This window comes from Apteryx rowi, unplaced genomic scaffold (assembly GCF_003343035.1).
Source record: "Apteryx rowi isolate R43461 unplaced genomic scaffold, aptRow1 scaffold_712, whole genome shotgun sequence".
NCBI classification, from domain to species: domain Eukaryota; kingdom Metazoa; phylum Chordata; class Aves; order Apterygiformes; family Apterygidae; genus Apteryx; species Apteryx rowi.
In genome coordinates, this window is record NW_020450997.1 from 99,301 (window position 1) to 123,022 (window position 23,722).

Consider the following 23,722-nt stretch of genomic DNA (forward strand, 5'->3'; position numbering starts at 1 on the left):
AAGCTCTGTAGTCATGCCACAGGGTGAGCCTGCACAAATAAACCTTCCTTATTATCAAAGGCTAGTTTGAGCACAAAGTTGTTGGTTTGGTTCAGAGCTAGCTTACGAGTCTTGGATTTGGGCATCTCTCCACTGCGCAACACACAACCTGTCCCTGCACTGAAGGATGCTCAATGCACGTGAAATCTTGGGAGAATTTAGCTGTCAAACACTTTATTTAAAAAACAAAAACAAAACAAAACCCTGAAGTTGCTTGCTTTTTGACTAAAATTTATGCATGTGGCCATAGGCATAGCAAAAGGCATACCTTTAGATTTGGCAGGGAGACCACCTGGCATCAAAGCCAGTTCTTAAGAAGTTCTTGTGTGGTTATGGATTATTTAAGTGTGGGCCTAGGCACTTGCTGCTCTAGCTTGAGCCTCCTGTTGTGGCTGCAGGGGAAAAAGCCTGAAGGCAGGATGCGAGGAGTGTTTCTCCTTCATTGCTTTGCTGGGGAAAGCAAGTAATGACCTCTGGTTCTGTGGCTGTTTAATGCTTTTCCTGCATGCTTTGACCCATGCTATAATCCTATCACAGAAGGGCAATTTCAGTCAGGGATGAATTCTTTCTGGAAAAGATTTCTCACCTAAGTCTGCGTAACTGAAATGCTTCTGGCATTTATTGGTAGGAGCAGACTTCTCTCGGTTGTCATTTTGCCATTACTCCTCTTAGTCTGTGGTTCAAATCACCAGTCAATTTTTTTCATATTAGCCAAAATTCCCAGTGGAGAAGCCAAGTTGTATATACCACTATAGGTGGAAAACTATTTAGCAAACATTTAATCACAATTCAAATAGAAATTAAAAAAAAACCAAAACCACAAAACAAGTAACAAACATTAAGTATATCTATCACTGTCATAACTATATAAAGGCAAATGTCTCTAATCTCACTTGCCATCTTTGTCACAGATATTTTAAAATCAAATCATGAGACTGAAGGAAAAAAATGTTTTTTAGCTTAGAACTACTAAGTTGTTACCTTTTCTTAGCTTTGTGGTTCTATAATTTCAAAAGTAATGCAATACATTTTAGTTGTATCTGGAAATAATCAGTGTTTCAGTAATTCTGAAAATATTATTAGGAAAACTTTCATTTTTGTATGAGTTTTATTTTTTAATAGAAAATGCAAACTATTTTTTTCAGACAGTGGTCCTAAGAAAGGATTGTAAGAGGATGGGTGTATGATTTTTGGAGGAGAGGAGGGTTTGTGTTTGTTTTTTTTTTCTGATTAATCTGGGGAAGATAGGCAAAGTTTTAGGAACACAAACCCTATCTGAAGCTTGAAACAAAAGCAGTGAATAAAAAAGTTAAGTCTAGATCATATTTGAGTTAATAAAAATGGACAATTTAATAATTCAGAGAAAAGTTGGTTTGGCAAGGGAAGCGCGAGAAGATAGTTAGACCCTGTACAGTAGAGAGGCAGGTAACAATTATCAAATAGCAAAAGATAAGTAGGAGCCAAGGTGTGGGGGAAAATGTATCATAAATCTAGTAACTCTGTGAATAATCCATGACTCTTTCTTGGTTTTAATTCCAAGGGTGGGTGGGTTTTTTTTGGGGGGGGGGGAAGGGGGGTGGGTTTGAATGACAGTGTTCGTTCATTGAAGATATCTTGAAGGTTTCTTTTTGTCTTTTATCACATGTTTTTAGTGGTATGGCTTCAGCAAGATAGTTTCCATGAGGAATTTAATGCACTGGGTCATTCATGACATGCTTTGGGTTGTGCATTAGACACACACACACACACACCCTGCCTTGTGGAAAGAGGGACAGACTGTGGGGATGTTTTGGAAGTTTTGGCATTTGTTTCTGTCACAATTTGGTTCTATTTGGTGTTTATGTGTTTGAAGAAGGGCTTGTGTGTTGTGGAGTTTGTTTCCATCCCTTCTCTTACCCCTCCATATTAACTGGTCTCATAAAAGATGATACCTCTCTTGGCAAGCTTTACCTTTCCTGTATCCCTGGACAGTCTCAGGTAAAACAGTAATAGTGGGGTATTAGTACTGTAGTAATAGATGGATGCAGCTCTTGTGAATGTGAAGTCTGTACCTCTTCTTTTGTAGGATAATTAGAATTTAATGTAGTGCTGGAAATTACCATGATAAAGTGTGCTTTTTCCTGATAGGAGGCGGCTTTTCTAACCATGCTAAGAAAGTTTGTGCTATAGCATTGTTTCATAAAAGAATGTATACTATAGGTTTGAACATACTGACAAAATGGTGATTAAAAAAAATTTTTTTTTTTTTTTTTAAACTATCTGCACTAGTCAGGAAATGCAGCCACATGAACACGAGTCATGGTGTAGGCCCAAGAGAAAAACTTAAGCAACTTATAAGTGGTTGCATTTCTTTTGCTTCTACTTCATCTGAGTGTTTTGTGGGGGAGAGTTTCTATTACGGTTGCTGCAGTGGGAAACAAACAGATTAACTGCAGTTAAGACACACATATTGTTAGTTATAGATATTTAACGATGGGTACAGAGTTAAACTGTGAGAATTAGGCTTGTTAGTAACTGGCTTGCAGATGGTCATTTTCACAAACAGTCATCTGATTTATTTAATTGTTTTTGCTTACAGTTGTATTTAAGATGGCTTTCCCCTTCTCCCACCTGAGGATTTTTTTTGTGGCCTGAAGTTAGAGAGCAGCCACATAAAAGGTTGATTTGGTCCATCCAAGAGGATGGGGGCGGGGTGGGAACAATGGAGGAGAGGTAGATGGCATCTCAGAGTGGGTCTCCAGTTGCCACAGATCTGCCCACCTGCTAAGTGTGCCCACTTGGCTGTGCCACCTGCCGAGGCATCCTACTGTCTTCTGAGGGAGTGGGGTGGAAGGGACTAAGAACTGCTTTTAAAACCTCCTCTTTGTCTTTTTCAGTTTAATTTTGCCACTCAGGCAAAACTAGCAACGATGCTGGTTCAAACAGCTGCTTGACTTGAGTCTAGTTAAAGATGCTTGCAAAAGCTTACTGCTGGATCCAAGGCTCATTTGAAGTTTTGTAGCTGGCCAAAATTATTGTCTCAATATCTTTGTGCCCTATAAGCTGTCGTCTTTGCTAATGTGCTTAAAAAACCCTTTGCAAGTTCTGTGTCAGAAATAATGAAGTCTGTAAAGAAATCTTTCCTTAACATCCAAAGTTACATAGTCAGATTAGCTTCTGTATGTGAGTGTGCTTGTTTTTTGGGATGAGGTTGCATAAGAAGCATTTTCATATAAAGTTCCAGTTCAGTGAGATGCTTTGCACCCTCAAAAGTTAACTGAGGTTGGGTAGAATACAAGGACATTTAGGATTTCTTTAGATCAGGTTATTGGGGAAAGATGGGGTGAAATAGTTCAAAGCACACATTTCCTAGACCTTGTAACAAGCAGTTGCTTTGGATGTTGTCTGAAGAAGCTGAGGCCTAAAAAGATAACCTGAATAACAACACATGTTCTTAAACTTTCAGTCAGTAAAGTAATTAAAAAAAAAAAAAAAAAGGAGTGTTTGACAGGAAGCCAGTGCAAATCCCTTGAAACTGGAGTGGCATGCCTGAGTCAGTACAGTATGAGGTAAGAATCTGGCAGAAGACTTGTGCACAAAGGAAGGCTCAAAGAGTCTCTCAGGAAGCCTGTGCACTGCTAAATGTGGCATGTTTGAACACGAGACTGACATCATAGTGAGTTCATAGGAGTGAAAGAACAAAGCATCAGCCACAAAGTAGACTGACCTAATTTCTAAGTCACTTCTAAAAACTTAATAGCACAGTATGTTGCTTGTGCAAGCTGTTTATTTCCATCCCAGCCTTACTACTTAATTTAAACTGCGAGTTAACCCTCTAAAATGTCTTGGGAGCTGTTCAGGAAGGTGTGCGTTTTGGGGGGGGAGAAGCAAGGGAGGGCTACAGACTTCCTTCCTTGGCTCTTTTCCTCTCTGGCCTCCATCTTCAAATAAAGGAAGCGATTAAAGACCACCCATCATATACCTTTATCCTTCAGAATCAGTTTCCTGGAGGTAAAAACTCAGGATTGCATACCAGAACCTAATTCATTTGTATGTGCTTCTCACATATATGGCTCTTAATATAACTGGAAGTCTCTCTGGAAGTATCAGAACACTTGCCAGCAGTTTCAATAGGAATTTATTTATAATAAATTTATAATAAAGCTAATTGGGAATTACTTACAGAAGTATCTATGATTGTTGACAACCAGTGTTTCTTCCGTTGCTGAATACCTAAGAAATAGAGGGATCTTGGAGTTTGGAGCTGATGTATTTCTTCCCAAGTATTTATTACTTGATTCTACTTCCACTAAGTTTTTGTTTTGATACGTTTCTTCAGTTATTGCAGAAGTATATTGAACTTTCCTAACTTGGGATTACTTTGTCAGAAATCAGTGCTTTTCCAATCATTATTTAAAGGACTATGTAAAAGAGCATTTAATCAAATGGAGAAGTATGAAATCTTGTTTATGGATGTATATGGAACTGCACACTTCAAATAGTATAATACAAATGAACTTAGGCAAATAGTTTTTGTTACTCTCTCCTTTTCAAAATCCTATAGAAGCCCAACAAGGTTGCTGCAAAACTTTTCTTGATGACCCTGGCCTGTGACTAGGGCTCATCAAATAATAACAGTAGAATCTACTCCCCCTTTTTGGTATTGAAAGCTCTTGCGATTGAAGTGTTTTAACATCCTGATCCCTTTAAACTCTTTCAAACTGAATGTAATGGTGGTCATGTTTTGTCAGTTGTTTTTAAGGGGGATTAGTATATTTTGTGCTTATGTCACTCTTCCTCTACTTAAATGGTAATGTTTATAATGATGTAAGAGGCACAGCTGGGAAACATAAGTTACCCTCTGCTCTTTCCTTCTGTTGTAAAGATATATATGGCTTCTCTTTTCAGTCATGTAGTTACCATGCTAGAAATGTGGCTTTGGCACTGCTGCTGATCTTGTATAACATGGTTCAAATTCAAAGAAATACTTAGCATCCTTTGGGAAAGACATACCAGAACACAGTATGTGGAGTATAGCTCAGTGAGCTACCATGACTTGAGTTGTTATTGCTGAACTGAATCCGTGTTTGTACTGTCTTGTCAATTAAATGAAAATTTGAAAGCATCTGTAATAAGAAGCAGGCCGTGAGAATGACCTTTGTGGGTAGAAATTACATATGAAAATGTGTTCTAAGTGTCTGAATTATCTTATCAGAAGTGTGTATGTCATGGCGAGAGGTTTGTGTCCTTGTCTTCTGGACTGGCTTCTGGATCACATACTTTCCTGTGTCAGCTTTTCTCTTGGCTAAGACTTGTCTGCAATTCAGCAGTTACTCCATGCCATAGTCATCACCCCTTCGTTCTTCATGTGTCTCAGAATGGGGTACCTCTTTAACAGGATTACTGTGAATGCCTAGTTTCAGGGAACACCTGACAACTTGAACTATTCCAGCACATTAATTGGGAACCATTGCTGTAGACTCTGCATTTGCCTCTCTCTCCTCCCCCGATAGTCAGGCTATGCTATCTCTGTGGATTCAGCGTTTTCTACCATATACTGCCATTAACTTGTTGTGTAAATGTCATTTAAGGGGAAACACAATTAAACTTAACTACTTTGCTGAGTAGGAATGATCTTACATTTGTGTTTAGGTGTTTTACTGGGCCCAGCATCCTTTCTGATGACTTCCCTTTGGAAGCCTGTAGTGGGTAATTGCTATGGCAGGTCTTTTAAGATGCTCCTATATGCTTTTATCACTATGTATAGTGATAAAATAGTATGCACTATTGAAAGTATTAACTTGGCTTTGAGCTTGCAGAGTCTTTTTGAATGAGTTTGGCAATAGATTTAATTAACAGTTATTGAGTACGTTTTTTAAAATTTCTAGATGTTTCTCTATATAGCTGACAAGACACGTATGCAGTGCAGTTCAGCACTGTATTTTCAGAGACAAGCAGGAAGAAACAAAGTATTAATGTTGACAGTTTAAAAAAAAAAGAGAATTCCTTCCAAACTTTCTCATGCCCTGATGAGAACGGGTTGAATGTACTTGTTGCCTTCCGGGAGAATTCGTGTCATTTCCTCAAATGTGTGAAAGACCATTGCATTTTAACCCCCAGCTGACCATGGAAGCAGTTTACATATCTCTGTTCTTAAGGGAGATCGGCTCACTGTGATCTTTAGTAATTTTAGGGAAAAATCATTTTAAAAGTCTATTGAAAGAAATTCACTCCTGCCTTGCCCAGAAGCTATTCTGATTTATTCCCATACTAAAATGCCATCATTATCCTCTGCCTTTAATGCATCCTAGTGATATGAAGACTTCAGATCCATCCTTCTATTTTCATTGTACAGTGACCACAAAACAGATCAAGGGTGCTTTTTTGTGGGAGGTATTTTTGGCTCCTTTATTTATAGGCCCATATTATTTGATCACCTCTGTTAGAATGTCTCTACCTTAAAGTCTGTCACTGGAGAAAAGGTCTTAACTTTAAAGGCTAACCATTACCTAAAGACTCTGAGGTCTTATTATCTTTTTTTTATGGAAAGATTTTAAAGTAGTAGCATGGGCTATTAGAATTGCTGTGCTTAATGTTTATTTAGCATTTCTCTTCAGAGCACTCATCCTCATTTTAATCTGTTTCTTAGCAAAAAGATGACTGTATAAAATGCGCATTATATTGCTCTTCGTAGCTGCAGAGCACAGTTAGTTGATTCAGTATGCTCAGGCTGCGTAGTAGACCGAAACCTGGGTACCATGAAAGGGGCTGCTGTAAAAAAGTGTTGTTCTACAAAGAGTAAGGAGACACTGGAATTTCGAGAGCTCAACCCTTCCAGGTTTTACATTTTGTGTCTTTGGATCGAATGCTAAAATACAGGTGCCAGTAAGGAATTGCAGGTTTGGAATTTGCCCATTGTCACAACTAAATGATGGATCTTCAGCATCCCATGTACAGGAACAAGATACTGTTTGTGATGTGTGTTGGAAAGATAGGAACTGTCCTCCCACCTCCCAGTTTGAAGACAGTTTGTAAATACTTACGTCCCATAATAGTACAGGACATAAGACGTACCTGGGCTTTTGTGTGGTTGCTCTTCAGACTCTGACTATGTAGAGTGAGGTACTTGAGTTGTATGGCTTGCTAAGGTTTAGCTAAGGCTAAACAAACTAATAAGCTTTATGCCAGATACCTCGTACAGGGTTAAACTTTTAGGAAAGGAAAGGTGCTAAGGGCCGTAGAAGGATGCTGTCATGCTTGAAAGTTCAGTCTCTTCTTAGCTTCTTGCCTGTTTGCTGTACCACTGCTCTGCATAGCAGTGGGAGGGATACTCCCTGTGACCGGACTGGTTGGGTTCCGTTGGCTGAAGTTTAGGGCAGGCTCTGAGCAAGAGTAAAAAGAATAAGGCTTCCATTTCTAATTCTGGAGCATAGAAAAAAAGGTATTTAAATAAGGCCTGGAGGAGTGCTTATTTGCCAGAAGTCAAGGGAAAAGGCAAGTTTATATCCTTTTGTAACCCACCCTGATTGAAAGGATGTATATTTATTTTCCTGAAGTCAACAGAAAAATCCTGGGCTCTTAATGATGAAAGACTCCTGCCCGTCCCACCCCCCTTCTTCCTTCTCCCAAGCATGAATTGCTGAAGTTTCCACTTTAAACTTGGGTGGCTCATTCACATTTCACTTAATTGTAATATGGTATCCTCTGTGTCCCTCCCCCTTCTTACCACCAAGGCTAAAAGGAGGAGGGGAGATAGAAAATGTTTCCGAAAGTTACAGGAAATGTCCGTTCCTTTAGCAGCATTGCCAGGGAATTTCCAAATGTGCTTAATGCTTATGGCCCAATTTGTAGCAGCTCAGTCTTCAGTCATGAGCGGGCCTTGTTCTAAAAATATGACACCTTCTTCCAGTAAAATATGTTGAAATTAAATATATGCTTTGTTTCTCATCTAATCTTCAGCAGAATGAGTTCCCCCTAATGGCAAAATGGGGACATCGGGCAACTGTTTTAAACTCCTGGTGTCTTTCTCTTCATTGAAGTAGGGAAAAATATCACATAGTTCCTTGAGGTGATCATTAGTTTATTTGTAAGGACTTTGGAGAGGCATGGTTGGCAGGCACTATGAATGCCAAGACTGTGTGGCTGTTCTCCGAGTGACTCTAGAAACCGTGTGAAGGATTAAGGAGCAAAAGAGGGGATGTATTTTGTTCCAGAATTTTGTTTCCTTGGACGATTGCAACATGGTCTCTGATCCTGGAGTTTTGTGTCTTGGCAGAACCTGATGTGCATTAGGAACAGGGTTTGCTTCCATTTCCAGTGATATGACTGGAAAAAGCGAACACAGCAAAGACGATCCAGAGAGCTTTCTCTTCATTCTCTGGTGTGGGACTGAGGGAAGGAGCAAGAGGGATTTGCAGAGCCTCTTCCTGGGGCTTTGAGGATTTCTGCCAGCCGGAGCAGGCAGGGCAGATGCAGATCTGGCGCGGTCTTCAGCGGAGCTTTCTGTGCTGTTGCTCACCTCTCTGCCCTATTGGTCTCGTGTATGGGCGCTGATGTGTCGGTGATGGAGAAGTGGGGGGCTGTCCCCCCTGAAACCGCCAAAGGAGAAACGTGGTCTGGGCGCTGCTCAGAGTGTCTGTCTCAGTGAGCAGAGCGTAGACTGAGTAGAAAACACTGTAATTATCTGCCTGAACCACTCTAGCCCAGTGTTCTGCTGTTTACATTTGCAAAGTTTTTAAAGTAGTTGCCCAAAGACAGCAAGGTAATTCTTGTTTTTTTGTTATTTATTTATTTATTTATTGCGAGATGACATCAGTTTTGACTCTGTTCACTGACTTTCATGCTATGCTCTGCCCTCTTCTGGGGTGGCTCTCCCTGGTTTGATATCATTGACTACATCAGTCAGAGCCACACCTGGGTTTCGTAATAAGGCGATGCTTGGCGGTTATGGTGGTTTATGTTATGCTGATGAAGCAGAGTTGTCATCTCTTGATAGTGATGATTTGAATCTTGTTTAACTGCCCAGGAAACAGTTTGGAGTTGACATTAATGTGTTTGTTTTTACTTTCTCATGTAGAGGTTATAATTTAATCTGTTCATGTAGTGACGCGGTACTTTGTATAGAGGCTGTACAGATATGACTATATATAATGACTGGTAATATCCAGTTTCCAGTGTTGGCTGAGGCTTTTTTTCAGTGTGTGGGAAGCTGGGATCAATTACCTGAAATGTTGTGTTTCATTAGCCTTTGTCCATTTCAAATACAGCTGTAAGCAGACTAACTTTTGGCTAACTCCTCTATTAATAGATACTAAACAAGAACTTGTGAGGTCAAATTTGCTTGAATTCATGCACGTGCATCATCTGTAAATGTTAGTTAAAGATTAGCTTTCCAGCAGGAGGGAGATGGATCAAATTGTTTGCAAGGCTACTGTGGGTGGGTTTTTCTTTTTCCCTCCTGAATCTTTAGCTTTTTCAGTGTGTTGTTTCTTTTTTGTTTTTTGTTTTTTTCTGTTTTTTAAGATGTATCTAAACTGAGTGGGAAGATACTTGCTGCATGTTTTTTTTTTCCTTGTCTTTTAAAAAATTAGTATAACATAGTTTTTTATTTCTGACTCCTTCCATTTGATTGAATGCTAGCATTTATAGATCCCTTCTCAGCTAGGTTTTCATATGTTTGGGGGAGTTTTACTCCAGATGACTGCACTGAAAGTGTGAAATCCATTTTCTGGTTTTTGACTTGTAATAAGGGCTTTTTTTATTTTTCCTGTATTTAGGTGTTTCCCTCTGCTGGCTTCTGTATGTGGACCACCCTCTGTTCTGTTCAGCCTATTTAGAAGTTGACTTAAGTGCAGGTGAGTAATTGTTTTTGATATGAGACAATAATGAATTAACATAAAAGTACTCCAGAATTTTCAGTTGCTTTGACTTAGAGATCATACAGAGAGAATGATCTTTTAAAAATCCATTGCAGCTCTTCATGGTTGTCTAGGGTCCCAGGCAATAGGAAACTGCAAGTGTTTTGTATTATAGCGTTTGTTTCAAGTGGATTAGGTAAGCTTTCGTTCTAGATGTCACAGAGTGATATGCTGTACACCTACAATAAAAAAAATACTTTCAAATGTAAAGATCTTCTTGTATAGGTGGAGAAGGGAGTCCCAGAATAAACTGTGTGTGTGAGCTGTTAAATATTGAGTGATGTAATATATCAGCAGCATAATCTAACACCTCCCATGAGCTCACATTGTAGCAATCGGGTTTGTGTGCTATAATACATAATAAACCTTTATTATTCCACAGTGAGTGTCAAACAGGTTGGCTTCTTGGTAAGTGCAAGTCAGGATGACCTGGCTCATTGCTTTGAGTTAGTGATGGTGCATGAGTGAGATTTGCAAGAGCATTGCACATACATAGAGGGGGTATATTGAGTAGGACACCAGAATGTGGGTCTTTTGGGCAGGAGAATAGGTTGTCTAGTATGTGAACAGGTTATCTTTTTTCTAATGCCATTATTTGTATAGTAAGTGGTATCAAACTGTTGTCTAAAAGGAAACTCCATTCATTCTTGCTTAGCCCAGCTATCTGAGAGTGCTGGTAGTGAAAATGACACTGAAAAGTAGATGTGGAAGTAAAGAAAGAGCTTAATCTAAACTGGAGGTGTCTTTCTGCAGCTTATTCATGGCAAACTGATTATTTCTTTTCGGACTACATCTCTGCATGTCTCAGTTCTCAGACTGGTGAGCCGAGTGAAATGGGGTGACTTTTCTTTAGAACAATTAATCAAAATTGAGCAAGTAATTAGCCAAGTAGAATAAAGTACAGCACATCACTGAACAGAAGATTCTCCCTCATATGTGGTTTTTTTTTCCCCAGTGGATTATACTTGCCTTTATTATGAATGTACAGGATGTAATCTAAAACGTATGTGACTGTTATTTTTACAAGATAGAGAAAATAACACTATTCTGTTCTGGCTGCATATATAGATTTAGAATACAGATCCACTGAAAATAGAACAGAAAGGAACAGGCAGTTTGATCATACAGATAAGCACAGGAGAGCAGGGTAAAAATTTCAAAACTGTTTCTCTTATATCCCATGTTCATGAAAGTGACTCTTTCAAGTAACATCGATAGTTTTCTGTTTGAGTGGCTTCCTCACTGCTTTCCACCTTTGTGCCAATGTGGAGTGTGCTAGGGAGGGAGGGGGAAAGTCTGTTCTGTCATCCCCTACCTGACTTGAGGAAATGATGTACTTATGAGAGGATGACACTACCTGAGTCATCTGAAAAGCCAGGAAACACCCTCCCTTCCCTAGTCTGAGGAACGTGAACCCTTACATCTTGTGTTAATAGTCCCTGTCTTCTAAATCACAGGTATTTGTAATCTCACCCCTCTGTGGTCTGCATAGTGGCACATAAGACATAGGCTTCTTGTAACCTTGGTAAAATTTTTTCCTAGATTTTACACTTTACTGTTGTTGGCCTCTGGAATTTATTGGTTTGCTTGCTGAATTCAGGGAAAATTTTGCCATTCCTCACTTACTACAAATCGTATTTCCCATACACTCCACAAGCACTGTGCTTCTCACCACTGAGGAATAGCAACCTAAGGCAGGGATCAGCATTCTCTCTTCTTGATCATCAGCCAGTCTCCAGTAGCTTTAGTTATGAGCTTCTTCCCAGGACAGCTTTTATTTCAAATCTTTCTGAGGCTGGTGAGGGAATTCTTTGGGTATCATAGATGTTGAGGGAGGTTTGTGGGGGGGAAGTGTCTTGCAGGAGTAAGAATTTACTCTGAGATCTCTAGGATATGAGTTCCTCTCTGCTGCAGGAATTTGTTGGTGAGGACCACATGCAGCTATGGTGGTGGGGACTGGTGCTGATGATAGTGGCACCAGCTATTGAACCACTGCAGCTCCCAGCTCAGTAATACCGAAGCCAAATACTCCTTTGAAGCAGCTGATGTGCCAACAGTCACAGGCGTACTGCATTGTAGGAGCTCCAACCTCAGTGTTTTGATTCAGCTCTTGGGGTGTTTTTATTTTGTTTTATTTTTTTCTTCTTTCACTGTTGTCCAACCTGAGAAACATCAAAGTGAATCGGATTGCAGAGAGGATATTGTTTTTCTGGGGTTTTTTGTTTTTGGTTTTTTTCTTGTATGTGCATGTGTTTGCCTGTTTAGCAAGTGGAAGAATGCATGATTTTTAAAATAGTCTCTTTTTCAGGTGTCTTAAGCTGGGTATCCAAAAGTCTCCCTTCAGGCCTTCTAACGTTCAGATGTTGTAAAATCCTTTTGTTGGTGTTTTGCCGTGCAGCACAGATGGGTGTGAGAGCATTGCTGTAGGAACCTGACAAAGCAGGCATTAGTGACGTCGTAAACAAAATTGCTTAGTGTTTATGACACCAAGGTTCAACTTCAGGGTTATTTTCTTCATGAGCTAGGGATTTTTCAGAGATTGTGGCAAACCTTCTAGAAGCTATTTGCCAGTCCTTTAAACTAGGAAGAATTAGGGCATAATTCTGAGGGGTTTTAACATATATTCTTGTCAAATCTACTTCTTCAAAAGTAATTGCTATAATGTGAGCCGAAGCCTGAGATGCCTAAAATAAGCATCCTCCTATAATGTAAGGGAGTAGGTTGGACTCAAGGTGGTAGAAGTAGAAATTAAGGTTGCATACAAAATGTGAATTATTTTGACTGAAGAATCAAACACAACATCTTAGGTAGCAGATTCTCAGTTATGTGGTTGTCTTCTGTTTTGCATCAGAGTCACTTGTGGAATGGGGCAAGGATCCTTGAGGGGAAGAAAGAACCTGTAGCTCTGTGGTATCATTATATATAAGTATTAGAGGATCCAGTTTTGTCTGCATGGAAGATAGCATGCAAACATGTGTAGACAGGGTTTTGGTTGCTTTTGGTTCTTTAAGCAAAATGGAGAAACTCTAAAGATACTGGGGAGGTGCTGAACACAAATCATTTTAGTTTTACAGTGAGTTAAAAGTTTTACTTTTTTTTAAAGAAGAAAATTGGTAACAAGCAGTGTCACGTGTTTCAGTCATCTACAATGAGGAAGAAGCCATGCAGTATTGCCAAGTTGTATGTGGGTGACTTCATGCAGTATTCTCATAGCTGGATTATGTTTCACTTTTCCTTAATGCTGATTTCAGTGTAGAACATCCTGTGACTAAGATGGTTTCCTAGCTTGAAGATCAGCAACATAATGGCCTCTTTAGGGCAAAGCATTATATTGCATCATTTTGTGAGACACTGTGGTGTCAATACATACCATTGAGATCTAAGTCACAAGTAGAGCACAGAAAGAAAGCGGTTGAGAAACTGCGATTTTGCCTGTTCACAAACTTGGATTAGAAATGGAACAAATGTTCCAACACCTCATAGTAGCTGAGAGATTAGAGCAGTCACCAGGAGAGGGGAGACACATAGCTTAAAATCTGTGTTCTTCTCAATTCCTTCATCTCTAGTCTTTACCTAAAGCAGGGGGCTGCCAGTTTCTCTTGGTTAGGTAGGCTTCAAGAAAGAGTCTGAAAGTCTGATAGTACCAGAAACAGTGGGGAGAAAAACAAAACAAAAACTTTCAATGGAATGCTGTTTTGACAGAAATGGCCCCCTTGGTGGGGAGGGGAGGAACACAATGTTTATCAATCACAATAATTTGAGATGACGTTACTGTTAAGTTTACTTTCCAGCCATGGGCAGAGTGCTTTCAGAAACTTACCATTGTGTTAGTGCATAGTTAAGCATTAAGGTAATAGTAGTATTTGAAAGGACTCTGACTGGTAGCCCACTTGCCTTGCATTAAGAAATTTGTTCTTTACCAACCACCATATATGACTGGTTTGAGTTCTTTTGAGGATCTTCTAGTAGAAGAAGCTTTCATCATAAGAGAATGAAGGCCAAGGCAGCAAACAAAGAGAGTTTGGAAGTTATGAAATGTCCCAAACTTAAAGTTGCTTTAACTGTCTCCATTTTAGAATTCTGTAGTTTCTAGCTTCTCAGCTGCTTTACTTTCTTGTTGTTAGTTGGACTTTAAGTTGGCAATTTACCCCTCAAAACAGACTGTGTAGTTCATGACCGCACTGTCTAGCTTATAGAAGAGCTAGAACCAATTCCCACTATAGCCGCTGGAAAAGTTTTCATTGATTTCAGTAGGCTTGGTATCTGGCAGCCTTTGCAAAAAGAAGAATCAAAATTTGTGACAGGGCATGTTAACAGAAATAAAAAATGCATTTTTTTCTCTAACTGAAAGAAATTGGACACAACTATCGAGTTTTGACTTTTTTTTCCCCCCCTACCATAATTATACAATCTTTTGATATCTCCTAGCCTGTCTGCAGAGAGCCTGAGGCCTGTGTATAATCACTGTCCTTTGAGGGGAAACACAGCTGCCAATTAGGCTGCATAGGTAGGTGGGGGGGGGAGTTCTTAATAGATTTGATTAAGGACTGGTATAGGGTCTTTTTTTCTTTTTCTTTTTTTTAGTTTAAAGCAATATGCACTTCAGTACTATGTGTTTCAGTTTGAACAAGCTAAAAAGCACTGGTGACTGCTAGCTGTACACCAGTGAGTTCAGGCAAACAGATAATCCCATTTTATCAACCTAGTGGCTATTTATGTAAAACCTGGTATTTTTCTGGTGGTGTTACTGAAACTCTGTTCTCTTCAGAACATGGAACAAGTTTGCTTTAATTTTGTTTTCTGCGTTTTCTTAAAGACTGATTGTTTTTTGTTAAGGTGAGGCTTATACTTTATGAGTTTAATTTATGTTTTTGTATATGTAAGTTTGTATAATTCATCTAATGAACAGAACACCTGCTGACCTGGGATTTCCCACTGCTAAGCACAAGTGACTTGTTGCTGTGATAGGACTTTTAATTAATGATTTCTAGATTAGCTGGAAGGTTTTTTTCTAGTACCTGGGGGCCAAGATGCATGCACTGTTGCTGAGCAGAGTACAGAACTGTTTCTGTTCTTCTCACGTTTGTAAGTGAACCAGCTATTCAGCATTACAAGTACAATGTATGTTTTTCAGGTGAACTCTTAAACTGAGGAGTTAAGATTTTTTTTTTTAACAGCTTTTAAATATACAAAATCTTCATCTTTGTACTTGAATGTGTATTAAGTGTTCAGGAAAATATATCCTCTTAACATGCTCCTGCTTGCAAATGTTTCACTGCCATAAGGAAAAGTGTCAATCAACTGGACTTTTATTTTATTTTTGTCACCCCTTTCCCTACCAGCCTGCTTCAGTGTTCTGACAGTTGAGTTGTCTCGCTTTGTCCCACCCAATAAAAAGTAGAGGTAAGAAGACTGCTTGGGTCATAGGCTAGATGGCACAGGCCAGAATTGACCCAGACGTTGCTTGAATGTGTACTTGGCTTTGTGCAAGAGGTGTGCTTCATAGTTTTACTGACCTGAAATCACTTTCTGAGCAGGGAAAGGGACCACTACACTGTGAAACACATGAGCTAGAGAATGTGGCTCCTTGCTGAGTCAGCTTTATCATGCACTGATCTGAGCCCAGACTGCTTGTTTATAAGCAGTGTGCCATATTGAGTGGGTGAGGAATTCTCTAAGGTTTGTCCTTTCGCATACAGGCTCTAACTCTTGAGCTCTGCTGCCTTGGTTGAGTCACCACACTCAGCAGTCCCCTTTTGCTGGCGTCCGTCACTGAGGCAGCTGAACATGTAGCTTGTGTTTGTTCCTGAGTTGTTCTTTGCAGCCTTATGTGGACTGCTGTAAATATGCATGACTGCACTAAGAGACCAAGTTTTGAACTGTGGGAGCAAAGCATCTTTGACTCATGATTCCTGTTGGATCTGTAGCTGCAGCACTAAGCACACTAAACCTGCAGCTAAATCTCCTGGGGATGGAGCCCTATGGTGGCTCCTTTCTGAAGAGTGTTCCCCCAGAGACATCTTCCATGAAAGTGTATTTTGGGAGACTCTGAAAAGCCTGAGGTCAACTGTGTGACAGTAATACAAACAGATGGTGAAACATTTCAGCTAGTTGATTTACTACTGTGCTTCAGGTGCTGTTTAGAGTGATGTGGTTCAGGTGCTGTTGGCATCTAATTTGACTGAAGTATAGTTTGCTTCAGACATTATTTAGCATGTATGAAAAGTGTAGTGCACCTCATACAACTGTTCCAGTTGCTCCACGAGGGCCAGGCAGTGCCTGATGCTATACATTTCAGTAGTGTATATGAGGCCCCAGTTTCATATCTGGTGATTAATTCAAATAAAATGCTTTTGTTTTGATGTAGCATCTTGTTCTTCTGGTTTCTCTTCAATCATGTTCTCAAAGGAGGGAGGTGGATATAAGTTTTGTCCTTACTTTTGTACAGTGTCAGTTCCCAGGCGTGCAGGACTGGTTTATGAAATACTTTTCAAGGCATTAAATTTTTAAAAAGTATCCTGACAAATTTTACAACTTTTTACAGATGCTGGTGAAGTGCAGAAACACATCCAATTAGTTTTCCTATTGAGAAGAATGCCATGATTTAGGGCAGTATCTCTTAATTATATTCTAACAAAGCTCTGTGAAGAGGCAGAGCTAGTGGCAACAAAAGTCTGCAATTAAGACAGGGTATGTTGCCTGAAATCCAAGATAGTTGTACAGGCAAGATTGTTGGAATAGATTCAGAGACCGTAGTTGCAAAAATTATCTCTTAGACTTTTGGAATATACAGCAAAGTGGGGAAACTTGTCAGGAGTGTATTTATTTTATGGTACAGACCACTGTGCACTTAGTCTCAAAGTTGGATATTCTGTGTTGCAAACTTTCATGGCCTCATCTGGTTCATGTTTTTTATCTTCCCCTTCTTACAGGCTCTTAGTCCGGTGCAAAGCTGATGGCTGGGAGCAAAGGTAAAGAATGATGTAATGCAGTGGCAGCCAGAAAGCATCTTTTGTTTGAATTGTGAAATGGCCACTCCATAGTGATCTCCTGATGAATCAGATGTGAGGGGCTTCTTTGTGGAACGAACCCTTTGTAATGGCACATCAACTGGAAGCAGGAGGAGACGTTCAGTTGAAGAGCTCTTTCTGAAAATGGGTTTAACTTTTCTTTTGCCAGTCACTACCAGCATGACCTCATACACTTCTAGTACAATGGCATGGCTAAGCCTTTGAGTACACAGCCATTACATCATCACAGCAAATTAGAGAGGGAGGTGGTAAAAGAGGCCTTATTGTTGTCATGGCCGATGAGATGATCAGGACTCAACTCATTGTCGCTGAGAAGTTGGTGGCTTTGCTGGAGAGCGGTACAGAAAAATTGCTACTGATTGATAGCCGCCCCTTTGTGGAATACAATACAACCCACATCTTGGATGCCATCAACATCAATTGCTCCAAGCTTATGAAGCGGAGGCTGCAGCAGGACAAAGTTTTGATTACAGAGCTCATTCAGCATTCAGCAAAACACAAGGTAGGGGGTCATTTTCCTGTTATTCCTTTCATTTGTTTTAAAGAGTGCCTGGAGAGCAACTTGTAATAATTTTCCCTTAGGTAATTTGTTTTAAAAAACAAAATTGAGGGATTTTTTTGCCAAGCTTACCTGATCTAAGAGGTTGTCAGTTACTAGAAAGTTTATCTCTAGCATTCTTTGTAGCTGCTCTCTCTTACCTGACAGAGTAACTTGCTGGGACTTTGAAATTACTCAGGAAGAATTTTGCTTGTAAAGCACAGTCCCTTCAATGTATGTAACTAATGCACTGAACATTCACATTCTAAACTCTGAAGGATCCTTTGGGGTCTGTGGTAGCAGGGATTGCGTCGTAAGTGGTCATACAGTTTGGAAAGAAACTGGTAGTTATGTCAGTCCTGGCTCCTACTTACTGTTTAAAATGCTCTTCATGTGAATAGCTTTGGGGGGGGGTTGTTTTGTTGTTTTGTTTTGTTTTGTAATAGTGTTGCTAGTGAAAAGAAAATAGCCAAGTTTTTTAAATTTAATGTGCATCTATGTGACTTTTTTTTTTTAGTCCATTAGTAGTTGTTTTTAATGTCTTAGATGACAAAAGTAATCTGTACATGATACTTTTGCTTTGAAATGTTAAAAATTAAAGCCATTTTTTATTATTATCTAAACATGCATTATACATAGTTTACAGATGGCTAAAGTGCATATGGCTCTAGGCAGCTTAAGGTCTCTTTACTCTTTTTAAACAAAAAGCTTAGAAGCAGAAACTGAAGTTGGACTATTTTTAACAGTTTAGGCTCGGGACAGGGGAACTAGCCAAAGTAATGAATTTTATAAGTGACATTACCCAATGATTGAAACTTACAGAGTATGCTTCAACTTGGATCAGATAATAAATTTTAAACTGTCAAAGGAATTAAATTTGGTCAGGAACATTAAGTATAAAATAATAGTTGCTTTGCATATAGCTAGGTAAGAAATCCAGATATCTGGATTATTGCATAGTAAACAGGTAGCAGCCCTTAGCCTGACTTCATGAAGCTGATAATGTGCTTTTAATCATCTTCCTCCTTCATACCTTATTTTCAATGACTTGTATTTCAGATTGAAATTGATTGCAAGCAGGAAGTGGTGGTGTATGACCAAAGCTCTAAAGATGTGACCTCTCTCTCATCTGACTGCTTTCTTACTGTGCTTCTGGGCAAACTGGAGAAGAATTTCAGCTCTGTATATCTGCTTTCAGGTATGATGTGCCCCAAAAAAAACCCAAAAACAAAAAAACACTCAAAAAAGAAATGCTATTGATATAATTGATGTGTGCACAAGTTTGCAAAAATGTTGGTGTAACACTTCAGTTATAGCTTAGTTTTTTCATTATTTTTTTTATGCATATAGTGACATTCATAATACATACCGTGTGTAGGAATTGCATCTTACAGGGGACGTATTACGCCACTAGAGCTGTGTAAATGGAAATTGATCAATATGGCTTTCTTTAGATGCATATGTTTGCTATTTTAGGGTCAAAAATCGTATAAGTGTAGTACTCTGCTCTTTAAGCTTTGTAAATACCAGGAATTGGTGCATACTACAATAACAAAAATGATTCCCCCATACTTAAAGAAGTTGTTTTGTATGACTACCTAAACTTCAGTTCTTTAAGAGATACTCTATTTAGGACCTTTTCCTCACCCCCACTTTCTTTTTTCCTTTTGAACCCCAGGTCAAAGCATCCTTGAAATTTAAGTTCTTATAATATAAGATTTGTTTATTTGGGTATGTGTGTTGTTTCTTCTGTCATGGAACAGTAGACTCAGTGCTCACGAGAGGGAGCAAGGAGGGGCATGAAGTAGATCCAGGACTGAAAGAAGAGGGGTTGACCCATAGACATAGGAAATTATTGCAGTGACTGGTTGAATGATCTAAGGAAGCATATGTGTGGTCTATGAGAACTGTTAAAACTACAGTCAGAGACTGGATAATGATGAGAAGAAGGGAAAGAACTCCAAAGAGATGCTTCCTTTTAGCAGGAGAATGCCACTGAGTTTTCAGTGACTTCAAATGAAGTGACTTCAAATGAAAGTGGTAGAGGTGGTTGCGTTGCTGAGAGAATTTTCCCAAACTATTTTGAAAGTGAGTGCAGTGAAAAAAGAATGATTTCTACACTTAGGTGCATTTGGTGCTGATATAAGCTGTACATATATAGTAAGCTTTATATATGTAGTAAGCGTATATGCTGAACTATAGTAAGTAGGATTTTGCTTTGGCTATGTTTGGTGCTTCTGCTTTCTTTGTCCTTTTGGTAAAAGTTATGCTTGTGGACTGTGGGCTACAATCTAAGATGAAGCAGCTCTTCTTCCATTTGAGACACCAAGTAAACATATAGTCTTTAGGCACAGTAAATGTTGACTGCAAAAGTGCTGAAATGTGTGACTAGTACCCTATTAAAATTAAAACTGTTATTTCATTTGAAAAAATAGACCAGTCAAGAAGACATTCATGCCTCTTAAGAAACACTCTTATTGTTCAAATATCTAACTCTGTTGATCTGTCCTGAGGTTTTTTTTAATACCCTGGAGCAGATCATAGCTCCATGCAGCAATACAGACTATTCACAATTTCATTTTCATGGTGGGAAGAGAAGCAGTTCTCTATAACTAAGAATTGGATCTCATAAGGGAGGGAGAAAGCCTGAGTAAGGTCAAGCAGAGGAGGGTAGCACAAACCTTCACTCCCAGAATTGCTGGGGAAACATCATCCTTGGGAGTAGTTGGAAGAAGAAGGTTGCCCAAACTCTGTCAATGCTGCTCTTTTTCTGTAGTTTTGAAATTGGTTTACTGGAAGCATGGCTCTGGTTCTCTTCTTGCTCTGCATGGAGATGATGTTCGTAGTGTCTCCATCCTCGGGCTTTTCGGTAGCCTCTGTAGGAAGGGACAATATCAGAAAGGGAATGTACCCCTGTTCTGCATAATCTGGGCAAACACCAATTGTGTACCTTATAATGATACTATGAGTGAGTGTTGTGGATTTTTTTTCTTGTATCTACGTATGGTAGTTGCCTGTTCAAGCCGAAAATGCAACTTAAAACATCTATAAGATACAAGTGCATATTAGCTAGCTGAGATGAATTTAGCCATGTGCAGCTGAAGTTTGGGTGTTAGGGAAGGGTGTTAATGTATTAAAACTCTCCTATAGAAAGGAGGATCTTTATTTTAACATGTCAAATGCATTTCTCTTAGCAGAGATTAGATTTGAGAATTTCATCATTTTTTGGTTAAATAGCTAGGGATGGGGCTATTTCTGAATGCAAAAATAACTGATAGTAACAAAAGGGAAATACAAAGAAAGTGTTTACTATTGATCTATTAGCGGTAAGTGTTTATTTCAGGAAATATAGCCAACTAAGATGAATTGGTATTAAAGTAATTAACATCAACTATGCTCCTTCAGCTCTGTGGCGTTTCCTTCTCTTATAACTAGCTTCCTTCCTTACATAAGAAAATTCCTTTTCACAATTCTTTTGGTTTTATTACGTCTGTTAAAGAACTAGCTACTTAAAGAAGCAACCTCACACAAGTGGTAAATGCATCTTCTGCTGTGCTGTAACCGGTTGCAGTCTCAGCAGTGTTACCTTTCCTGCTTGTGTCTTGATTAAGGAGAAGAATCTTCATATTCTTTTCCTGGAGCCTTGTGGGGGGAGGGACAGCATGCAAGATTTTGTCTTATAAAACATTTCTTGGAGTTTGTTGATATGCAGCTATAGAAAACTAGATAAAATGTGTTGTCTCAGCAAGCTGATGACAAACTCTCGTAAACGTTTATGGCTCGTAATGAGAGTAGGGGTCAATGCACCATGCAGAAAGAAAAAACCTTTGGACTTGAGTGTTCCCTAAGCCGCTCGATGTGGTTTACTTAAAACAGTGACCTTAAATAAACGTTTTGGGGTAGGAAAATAATTTTTTTTGAGATAGAATAAACAGCAATTAACAAATATCTGAAATTCCTGTGTCCACTCTTGCTGCCTCCACCTATTACTGATCATTTGGTGAGTTTTGTGGGGTTTTGTTTTGTTTTAATTATTTAGGTTGTGCATAGAGGTATGCTCTAACCTGAAGGCTGTTTTTCATTGACGTAACTAGTGTAAAGACCTCAAAGGAACCCTTACCAATTAGTTTAAGCTTTTGATCTAACCTCATAAAAATACTTATAATCTGGTGGGGAATGTTCTCAGGAATTTAAATATTTGTTTTGGTTCTTAGTTTTTAACAATGCACAAAATACTGAAATGTGGGTACTGAAGGCTTAACCCCACTCCCATTACCATCATTGTACCTACCCCACTGAGTTAAACACAAGGGTTTGACTTGAACCATTCCCTTCCCAGATTTTGAGAATTGGATTTATTTTTATGGAGCCTTTTTAATTTTTTTTATTTTTTAATTAGTTTTTAGTTTCATTTTTTTAGTTTGTGATGTTTCTGCTTGGTCTACAGAAACAGTTAGGAGAGGCTACTAACATTCTTGCTTGATGCCATAGCATGATCAAGGTGGTAAATAGCAAGAGTCTTATTTAAATTCTGTTCCACTATGCCAATGGAAGTTATTCATTGTCTACTTTCCTAATGCACTTATTTTTTCTTACTTTTCCTCTTAATCAGGCTTGCTCTTACTCTTGTAAGCATGGATGTCCTCATGATGGTTACCTTTCAAATGTTGCCTCTGATGATGAAGTGGAGGCTGATATTATGTTTTCTATGAAGAGAATTCCTGCTAAATGGAAGGATTTCTGAAAAAGCAGGTAGAAATCCTTACCTGTCTCTCTATCCAACCTGAGATTAAAAATTTCAATAGCCTAATACAGAGACACTGTATTGGCACTGAACTGAAACCAAAAGCAGAATTCTTGTACTCATATGAACGTGGAGCAATGGTAAATGTCTAAGAAGGATTAGATAAACATCAGAATTCTGTAATGTAGGGTCATAAAAACAGTTTCACTGAACTCTCTGTAAGAATTTCTTAAAGTGCTGCAAAAATGGAGCATGTTTTGCCAGCAAATCATAAAGGACATATTTTTCTTTTTTGTCAGTTGCTGAATTGCCACTTAGACTTGATATAACTGGGTATTCAGTGCCACTGAGAACAATCAGTGATGTTGAGGAAGGGGAGTAAAATATACTAGAAGCCTTTTGTGAGCTTCTAGAAGTGCCTGTACAATTTGACCCTCCAATGCCTATACTCTGTCATAAATTTGTATGCAATTGTGTTATATTGACCCATACCTTTCATTAAATAGCATGGACTTGATCTGTAGATGAAATTGGGGTTGGGTATACTTGAATCTTGTCTGTTGAAAACCTGTAGAAAAGAGTATCCAAACACTGCTGGAGACAAAGGTGCCATCCTTCAATGGGTGAAGCAAGGAGTACTTGGGAAGAAAGAGTGGTGTCTCATGCTAAGGTCAGGTGAGAGCTGTCTTGAAGAAATGGCGTATATAAACTCCTATGTGCTACTTACTACACAGGTCAGCTTAACAGTTCAGAGAATCACTAATGGAGAATTACAGTTCTTCTAGGTGCCCAGTGTGAAGCCTGCATTTGACTTGCATGAACACTAAACACTGAAGTTGGGGAAGTTGTACAGCACCATTCCAAAACCTTGTTTGGGTGCATCACAGAAAAGAGTTATGGTAACATGCAGTCAAGGCCCAAATGGTGAACTATCTCCTAATCTCTGCTACACTTCTGCCTATTAAAAATGTGAACAATAATATGATTTAATGGATTTTACCTTCCCAAGGTCTCTGAGCTTTCACCAAGTACAAAGGTACTGTGATAAGCAGAAAGACATAAATTACTAATTTCGTATTCAGTGACAAATGCAGGTGACATACAGTGAACAATAAATGAAGTCATAAACTGAGTAAAGGTGGGGGGAAAAAAGGCAAACAGAATGAGTTCAGTGAGATCAGGCAAAGGTCCTGGAAACAGAGACCATTGCAAAAAATGTTTTTGCTGAAACTTTCCAAATCACTGTTTCCCCCTGTCCTGTCCTGCACCTAGCAGAGAGCACATGCAAAATGGAAGACTCACGTGGAAGATACAAAGAAGGAAGCAAGCTGAAGAACTCTTCTACAGACTTACTTATGCTGGGATTTCTCTTAAAGATATTTGAAATCAACTCTGTTTAAAGGACTCTTAGTATAAAAACGTGTGCATCTCAAGGGTACATTTGCCACTGTATTGTCTTTACTTGCCTAAAGCA

General features: G+C 39.0%; 1 protein-coding gene across 1 annotated transcript in view; it reads left to right on the forward strand.

The window, feature by feature from the left end:
• Positions 1–23,722, forward strand: part of DUSP16 (dual specificity phosphatase 16) — a 103,223-nt gene that overhangs the window by 48,350 nt on the left and 31,151 nt on the right. Inside the window, exons 2-4 of the mRNA XM_026087329.1 lie at positions 9,795–9,872; positions 16,868–17,468; positions 18,564–18,702. Coding sequence (XP_025943114.1) covers positions 17,238–17,468; positions 18,564–18,702 — 370 coding nt within the window. The 5' untranslated portion in view covers positions 9,795–9,872; positions 16,868–17,237. The remainder of the gene's footprint in view (positions 1–9,794; positions 9,873–16,867; positions 17,469–18,563; positions 18,703–23,722) is intronic.